Source organism: Myotis davidii, unplaced genomic scaffold, assembly GCF_000327345.1.
Source record: "Myotis davidii unplaced genomic scaffold, ASM32734v1 scaffold744, whole genome shotgun sequence".
Classification (NCBI taxonomy): Eukaryota; Metazoa; Chordata; class Mammalia; order Chiroptera; family Vespertilionidae; genus Myotis; species Myotis davidii.
Genome location: NW_006294760.1, coordinates 991588 through 1000139, shown reverse-complemented (window position 1 = coordinate 1000139; position 8552 = coordinate 991588). Strand labels below are relative to the sequence as shown.

Here is an 8552-nt window from a genome sequence, read left to right as displayed (position 1 = left end):
CTAAGCCAGCACGTCGTTATCTCCCAAGGGGTCTCAGACTGGAGGAGGGCACGGGCCGGGCTGAGGGACCTTCTCTCCCCCCCGAGTGCACAAATTTTTGTGCACCGGGCCTCTAGTCTATAATAATAATGTGCTTCGTGTTTATATTTACTGCTGTGTTGCTGACAATAACCTGAAAGAGAAGTTGGGGTGCTTCATTGGGCTGGAAAAGTTTGGCTGCATCAGAAAGCAGGTCTAATTAAGCAAGTTTGTTCTATATCTATAAAAGGCTAAGTTGACTTGTGCATGCAGGATACATATAACGCTCTCACTGGCGCCAATCGCACACGTGTGTTTCCACTTCTATTATAGAGAAAGGGCAAATAGTGATATTAAAATATTTCTTCTAATTAATTTCCTTTCAATGTGCATGAATTCGTGCACCAGGCCACTAGTTTGGAAACAATAACACAGAGTCCCTGAGAAATGTCCCGGGAGGTAATCTTCAACACTCTGAGGAATGTGTCCGTGGAATTTAGCTGTAATCATGGTGAGCATTGTTCTTAGGCTTATAAGGTACAGATTCTCCAACATCAAAATGTTAAAAACACCACAGGGAACCAATACCTGGACCAGAGTGGCCTCCTTTCTCCTGCCAGTCCAGAGGGGCTCTGTTGGGGGCCCCTGAGACCTCCCAGATCTGGCAAGTCACGGCTCAGGTTTATCACAGTGAAAGGACACTGCGAAATCGGCCACAAGGGAAAAGGTCACAGGGCGAAATGCAGCACTTGCAGTGGTCTTCTGTGGACCAAGGGCGGGCCCCGTCCCCAGAATCCAGGTGCGACCGGCCACGCGGCAGGGCCTCCTCCAGGGAAGCTCCCTGCAGACTTGGTGTGCAGGATGTTCACTGGGGGCTGGTCCTGCGGGCACTGCCTGCCTGCTCATACCCAGATGGCAGACTCCTGGAAGGAAGCTGGCATAAACTACGTTGTTTGCAGTTTAGGTACAGAAGCTGCTCTCATCAGTTTACGGAACAGTGGGAACCTTCCAGAAATCCAGGTCCCCAGACGTGGGCCAAGAGAGCAGTGTCAGCCCTGAGGTGGGCAGTCTTTCCCATAGAGCCTTGCAGCCACCGCTGTGGCCCTAACCACATCTGTTTGTGTGTTGTGGCCACAGCAGGCCACGTGGGGCAGCCCGGGGTCCAGAGAGTCCAGGTTTCCACCTGATCCCTCTTGCTCTGTGGGACTCAATTCTTCCGTGAGGGGCAGCCTCTTAACTTGAAACAAAGATAGCTGTGCACCTCCAGCAGGAGCGGCCTGTCTGAGGACACCAGCGCGAGGGACAGATGCCGCTTCCTGTCATGGGAGAGGGACACTGAATGTGTGGGCTGAGCGTGCACTGTTATGTCACGTGTCCCTGAGCGGATGTTGACAAGGGGGCAGAGTGTCTTTCCTGATGGGTAGTGTGGGGTGCCCCGTGATGGCTAAACGGGAGGGCTGAGCCCAAGGACTGCCCCAGTCGGCACGGCGCACCTCGGTGTGTGGCGCGGGCTCCAGCAGGGGGCGTGGGTCCTGGAGGCGTGGACTAGGGGGGATGGTCCCAGCAAGGGCGTGTCACCACAGTGTCAGAGCACAGACACACGTCTGCTACTCAGTCCAGAACACCAGCAGCGATGGAGGCAGTCACCGTGAGGAGACCCGGGTGCCTTGGGTGCCTGTCCTCATAGTTTTCAGTCCACACCACATACATCTTCTATGGCCGCTGGTGAGTTTTGTCGTTGGTGTTGCTTTCATCTCACACCACTGATGGCGCGGTGCTGAATGTGTTACAGAACGTGTCTCCCCACCAGTAAGTGGGCACCTCTCCAAAGGCAGACAGCTCGGGAGCCCAGCCTACGTGTGTTAGAATGCATGTCACATGATATTTACCGTTAGGACATAGGACCCACACGTCCTCCCTCTGTTCCCGCCCACAGCCCCCGTTCTCGATGTGGACTGGCAGAACAACACGACCTTTGCCTCCTGTAGCACAGACACGTGCATTCACGTCTGCAGACTCGGCTGCGACCGCCCCGTCAGATCCTTCCAAGGACACACAGTAGGTGCCAGGCCTGACGACGGGACTCGCGTCCACGGGAATGTGCTGGGCGGTGGGAGCCGTCTCCTTTGTACCTCGGGTTAAAAGGTGCTGTGACGGCCGACTTACCCCTTGAATTTTTAAAGGACAGGGACATGTTTGCAGCATTATTTCCTAGACCCTATTAAAATATCGCTGACATTTCTTTAAGCAGTTTTGTCAACTGCTTTTTGAATTTAGTTTTTCCTCCTTCTCTCTCCTACTCAAATCTGTGATACCACTGTGGCTCTCACCTCACTGTGTTCTTGGGGGTGGGGTTAATAAAAAAGATGCTGTACCTGCGGACCAGGTCTTCTGCAGCCCTGTGCTGCTTGGGCTGTTGTAGTATCTCAGGTGGTTGGATTAACCCAGGTATGGCCAGGCCGTGGAGAAAACACAGACCCTGAGGTGAACCAGATGTTGGATTTTGAAGGAAGTACTTAAAATAGCTATTAGATGTGTGAGGACATACAGGAAAGGATGTTTGTCATGAGTGAATAGATGGGGAATGTCAGCAGAGAAAAGAAAACTATTATCTTTAAAAAACAGTGAAATGGAAATCTGACAGCTGAGAGGTACAGTGTCTGAAATGAAATTTTAATATGTGGGTTTAACAGCCGATTGAGGTTGCAGAAATAAGGCTCATGAACCTGAAGAGAAATCATAGAAATAGCCAGTTTTCTTGAATTTGATGGAAAATGTCGACATTGGTTTTTAGAGAGAGTGAAGGGAGGGAGGGAGCAAAAGAGAGAGAAACATTGATGTGAGAGAGACACATCCATTGGTTGCCTCCTGCGTGCACCTCGACCAGGACTGGGAATCACCCTGCAACCCAGGTGTGCGCCCTGACTGGGAATCGAACCGGACACCCTTCGGTGCGCAAGCTGGTGCTGTAACCACTAGGAAACACTGGCCAGGGTGAAAGTGATCTTCAATGTCAATCTCAAAGCAACTGGTCGTACTGGTTTTCTGTGCTGTGCTTATTGGATGAAGTGCAGTTGTGATTTTTTTCTTAGCGTGTGGATGTGGGTGACGGCTTTGCATGGTATGTGGCCTTGCTTTTTACATAAATGAAAGGCAGAGTAAGAAACAGAGGGAAATGTGTGGATCCTGGGCTGGTCTTCCATACCCAGGGTAATTGAATAGTCTGCAGAGATGATGGAGTGTCCCCCCGTCCTCCTCACCCCCGCTGGACGGTTGTGGTACGTACTCACAGGCCTTTATTTCTTTGTAAAATCCTTTGCTCTCTTTCAGAATGAGGTTAATGCCATCAAGTGGAATCCCTCTAGAACGTTGTTGGCATCCTGCTCGGATGACAGTACATTAAAGGTAACGTGGAAGGATGGGCTGTTTGATCCCAGGCAGCCCCTCAACTTAGTGCAGGTCTTATGGTCACAGCTGCTCTGGGTGACGATTTTGTAACGAACTCTCTTTCTGCTGCTGTGAGTTTGCCCCAGTGCTCCTGCTGCTGCTGGTGTCCCCAGGATTCTCCCACCCCTCTGTCTGGGCAGCGACCCCCCTCAGTGAGCTTCCCCGGGGCCCCAAACCTGAGGCACGCTCACAGTGACGGTGCTGAGCCATTCCTGGCTGGAGAAAGAGCACCTGCTCACACCCTGCCTGATGTGTTCTCTAGATCTGGAGCATGAAGCAGGACACGTGTGTCCATGACCTGCAGGCGCACAGCAAAGAGGTCTACACCATCAAGTGGAGTCCGACCGGGCCCGCCACCAGCAACCCGAACGCCAACATCATGCTCGCAAGGTAAGGGGGGTGGCCCACAACCCAGTCCCAGGCGGCTCCCAAAAGCAGCCTTGCTCCCCGTGGCTGTAACAATTATATCAGAGGGAAGGGAAAAGTTATTTTGTAAAAGTTGTGGCCAGAAGATGTTACTGGAACCCGCAGGGAATAGGAATGTGGCCAGTAAATGTTATTTGCTTAAGTGTGTTATGAATGAGTTCCCGTCCTTCCAAACTGCACAAAGAGTAGCTCCCCTGGACAGGGCCCACGAAACAGCGCTGTGCAGTGACGCCCGAGCTATGCAGTGACGCCCGAGTAACGGTGCGGATCCCTGTCACCACCGGGCTGGAGGGAGGGTGGGTTACGTGTCCAGGCTTCCAGCATGTGGCTTTGTGAAGGTTTTCATTACGACAGACAAAGGAAGCGGAGTGCACCGCGACCTTGGTTTACTCGGTCCAACTCGGAGCTGCAGGTGGCATGAATTCTGAGTGGCAGTAAAGGTGGCAGCCCACCCTAGCCAGGGCTGACCGAGCCATATATATAGTGCACCCCCCCGCCCCCAAGCAGCAGATTCTTCCCAGAATTGGGGACAGGGGACATGGCCGCGATGTGCAGTCCAGAACCACATCGCTTCAGGCTGCGCTGCTCAGAACTGTCTCGGCCCAGTGCTCACGGGACCCCATCCAGGTCCTGTGTTTAGTAAGAACGCCTAGAAAAAGAAGCTGAAGAGAGTCTGTGGCAGGAAATGCCGGCCTCCTTCGGGGTCGGGATCCAGGGTGCACACAGCGAGGGGGTGTGTCCCGCTGGCGAAGACAGCGTTGGGGAGGAACGTCCGGGTCCCAGGAAGCATTGGCGGGCTTCTGCCGCTGCAGAGCATGGGGGGTCGGGGACAGGTGGCAGGTGGCACAGCTCGTGGATACGGAGGGACTCCCCATCTCTGCCGCATGGCAAGGCCGGTCAGTCTCACAGTAGCAAGGATCCTTGTTGCTGAAAGTGCTCGGCCCAAGGCCGCTTCTTAGAAAACACGGGGAGGAAGGAATTCCTGCATCAGCTGAGAGGCTCACTGTCCTTTCAGCCAAGTATGAAGGGGACAGGCAGTGCCGGTGAGTCCCCAAATAGCAGCTCTTGCACGTGTTCTTTCTTTGATGTTTGAAAAGAAAACTTGCAGCCCTCGGAATACGATGGCATATTTGCATGTGATTGTATTTTAACTCCCATTGCACTAAAACTTGTGTTCCCTTGATTTGCCATTTTTCCAGATACTTTGGTTGGTAACCATAAATGTTGTGTTGTGTTTTTGATTTTTCATTTTTTAAAATTGACTTCAGAGAGGAAGGTAGAGGGAGAGATAGAAACATCAATGATGAGAGAGAACCATTGATTAGCTGTCTTTTGCATGCCAATCACTGGGCATCGAGCCCATAACCCAGGCATGTGCCCTGTCCAGGAATCGAACTGTGACCTCCTGGTTCATAGATTGATGCCCAACCACTGAGCCACACCAGTTGAGCTAAATGTTGTATTTTAAATTTACTACATTTAAGACAATGTAGTAAATATTCTATAGACATATTTATCGTCTGTGTCTATAGGAAATGCAGAAACAAATGAACATGAAATCAATGTTTCCCCAATAACCATCCAAAAAAGAACAAAGGAATTGCTTTATAACAATGGCTTTGTTGTTGATGTATCTGAGTCACACTTAGCGGTGATGAAGCGTACCTGTTATTGTCTCTGGAAATATGAAAGCTGTGAAAGGAAAACCACACATAATAGATGTACATATTAGAGAAATAGAAGGAATCTCCCGTGTCTATGGTGATGTTTCCTCCCTTTCCTAGTGCTTCGTTCGATTCCACCGTCCGGCTGTGGGACGTGGAGCGTGGTGTGTGCATCCACACGCTCACCAAACACCAGGAGCCCGTCTACAGTGTCGCCTTCAGCCCCGACGGCAAGTACCTGGCCAGCGGCTCTTTTGACAAGTGTGTGCACATCTGGAATACTCAGGTAATCCCCGATTCCTTTCTCCGAGTAACACCCAAATCAAGTTTCAGTGACCCAGGCTCAAAACTGTCGCTGGGGAGGTTGTGCTGAGTCGCTTCTAAGTCCCTGGCATGAAACGCTCTGCCTGCCTCATCCTTTTCTGGGGTACCAGCCGTCATCTCAGACAACCGTATCCCAGTCCTCTTGTCTCCAGAGATGCTGCCCTCGAGGTACTAAGGTTGGGGCGACAGGTATCATTCCATTTGCACTTTCCGGGGGCCCAGCTAAGGGGCGGGGCCAGCCACTCACATTGTGTAGCATATGGGAGGGTACAAAGGCATATCTGTTTGCTTTGTTGTGCCATTTTGATTTTTCTAATGAAAATAGTTTATGTTTCTGTGGGAAAGGGTATGTCGGTATTGGGTTGTGCTATTGGCAGAACTAAAAGGAGACAGCATTTGAGTAAATGTAGCCATGGGTATCGCTGGCTGCACCTGAGGACGACAGATTGTGACTAAAAAGAGTGGAAGTGGGTGGGAGATAGAGCAGGGAGTGTTATGTTGGGCAGTCACCCCTCGGTTCTCTAGCTGATGGAAGAGAAATGGTCGGAGCCATTGCAAACAGCCGGTGATCCAGTTTGTGTGACTTTAGGTGGATTAAATGGCCTCCCCTCTTCCCTTTTAATCCAGTCTGCCTTCCGGCTTCCCTGTGGCTGGGTTGAAATTGAGGTGCATTTTAATTGAGTCCATGCCCCCTTGTGGGAAGGGTTGGTAGTACATGAAGCAAGTGAGCTGGCATGGGGTCCACTGAGACCTCAGGCTTCCACAGTCTGCCTCCAATGGGCTGCATCCTCGTAGAGAGGGAGAGATGAGGGTGGACCCCATGCGGAACCAGCCTGCCGCCAGGCCTCACAGCCCAGATAGGCCGGGTGGAAAACGTGCATCCAGCAATCCTGTGCGAGAGACCCTCTTCACAGAAGCAGTGATGGGTGGATTTGTACAGTGACATCATAGAAAAATGGCATTAGGCATTGCCCACGGCCAAAAGCTCACCAAATTATGTCACTCCTGTTTTACAAATCACAAACCTCTTTGATCCTCAGTAAGAGGATGCCCTCTCTAAGTACAAGTATGTATATAATACTAGAGGCCCGGCGCACGGGGTCCCTCGGCCTGGCCTGCGGGGATCAGGCCAAAACCAGCAGTCCAACATCCCCCAAGGGGTCTCCTGGAGTGGGAGAGGGCCCTCGCTGGGCAGCTTCTGTGTTGAGCGTCTGCCCCCTGGTGGTCAGTGAGCGTCATAGCTATGGGCGGTGGCTATAGATAGATTGTGGCCTTGCTCCTCCCTGTTCCCACCCCCTTAGCTCCTGACCGCTGCTTTGCTTTGCAGAGTGGGAGGCTCGTCCACAGCTACCGAGGCACTGGAAGCATCTTCGAGGTCTGCTGGAACGCCCAAGGGGACAAAGTGGGCGCCAGCGCGTCCGATGGCTCTGTAAGCGGCACCAGGGTTTGCTGGGGGGAGGAGGGTGCGGGGCCAAAAGGGGAAACCCCAGGCAGCTGATACCCAGGGCAGAGGCTGAGGCCTTGCTGCTGCCTCAGCCCCACATTTGTGCCCCCAGCCTGACCCTCTGCTGATAAAGGTATGACCTGCATTCCACAGGTCTCCTGGGGCCCGGGGCCCTGTGATTCTGTGGGGCGGGGGTGGTGGGGGGGCTGGCCGAGTGTCCTGTAGCCCCCACGTGTTCCCAGAGGCCGAGCACAGGCTCGGGTTGTCATGGGCCCTGCCTCTAGGCGTCTGGGCTGTGACACCTGCCGGTGGCCTCTGCGTTACTTCCCGGCTGATCAGAGGCTCGGCCCCTCAGGTTATAGCATAGCTTCTCTGAATGTTCCGGGCTGTGTGCCAATAAAACTTCATTTATAAAGCATAGTGGGTGGGCCTGATTTGGTTCATGGGCCATATAATTTGCCAACCTGGGTTCTGTGTGTTTGAAGGTAACAGGGGCTCTCTGTTTCCTTGCAGGTGTGTGTGTTAGATCTCCGAAAGTAAACGGAATGTTGCAGGAAAGAGAAGAGAATTCTAACCCACCAGCAGTTCGCGTGGGGTGGGGTGGGGGTGGGGGGGCATCCTGTGGGCTCCAAACTGCACGGGCGTGGCGTGTGGGCGTGGACTTTGAAGTCAGCTCCTCCTGGGCCCTGGATGCCTATATCTTTCCTAGTTCTTGTCAAAAAGTTTCAAACACACACAATCGTATCAGAGGTGGGAGAGTGGTTTCCACAGGGACATCTGTCTGGAAAGCGTGACGCCTCCAGCGGGATGGTCCCAGTTTGGTTCCCACCCAGACAGGCTCTGAGGGCTGAGACTGAAGGGGAAAAAAGCTGTGGCGAAAGAGAAGAAAAGCGAAAAAGGCTGTGATAACCGAAAGGGGGTGGGAGAGCTCTGCTTGCGTGCTGCGTGTTGCCCTAACAATTCGGACACTACCGTCGCCCTCGCCAAGGATGGTCACAGCCCAGCTTGTGCCGCTGAAATGCGGAGCTTGTGATCCCCGCGCCTCCGTTTCACACAACCTTCTTTGTCAGGCGGCTTTTCTGTCGGTTGGAATCCTGTCGACTGGGCCTTCCGTCCACGGTGGGGCCTGTTCCCCTTCCTCATTGCCTGTCCCTCCGCCTTCTTCCTCCGTTCAGCGTGTCTTGATTTGCTGTTGATGCAGCCTTGGGGACACGACAAAATCTTTGCGG

General features: G+C 52.8%; 1 protein-coding gene across 1 annotated transcript in view; it reads left to right on the top strand.

The window, feature by feature from the left end:
- Window positions 1-8053, top strand: part of LOC102758008 (F-box-like/WD repeat-containing protein TBL1X) — a 15888-nt gene extending 7835 nt beyond the window's left edge. Inside the window, exons 7-12 of the mRNA XM_015567500.1 lie at window positions 1955-2076; window positions 3349-3423; window positions 3728-3855; window positions 5676-5841; window positions 7207-7308; window positions 7837-8053. Coding sequence (XP_015422986.1) covers window positions 1955-2076; window positions 3349-3423; window positions 3728-3855; window positions 5676-5841; window positions 7207-7308; window positions 7837-7863 — 620 coding nt within the window. The 3' untranslated portion in view covers window positions 7864-8053. The remainder of the gene's footprint in view (window positions 1-1954; window positions 2077-3348; window positions 3424-3727; window positions 3856-5675; window positions 5842-7206; window positions 7309-7836) is intronic.
- The last annotated feature ends 499 nt before the right edge of the window (window positions 8054-8552 follow it).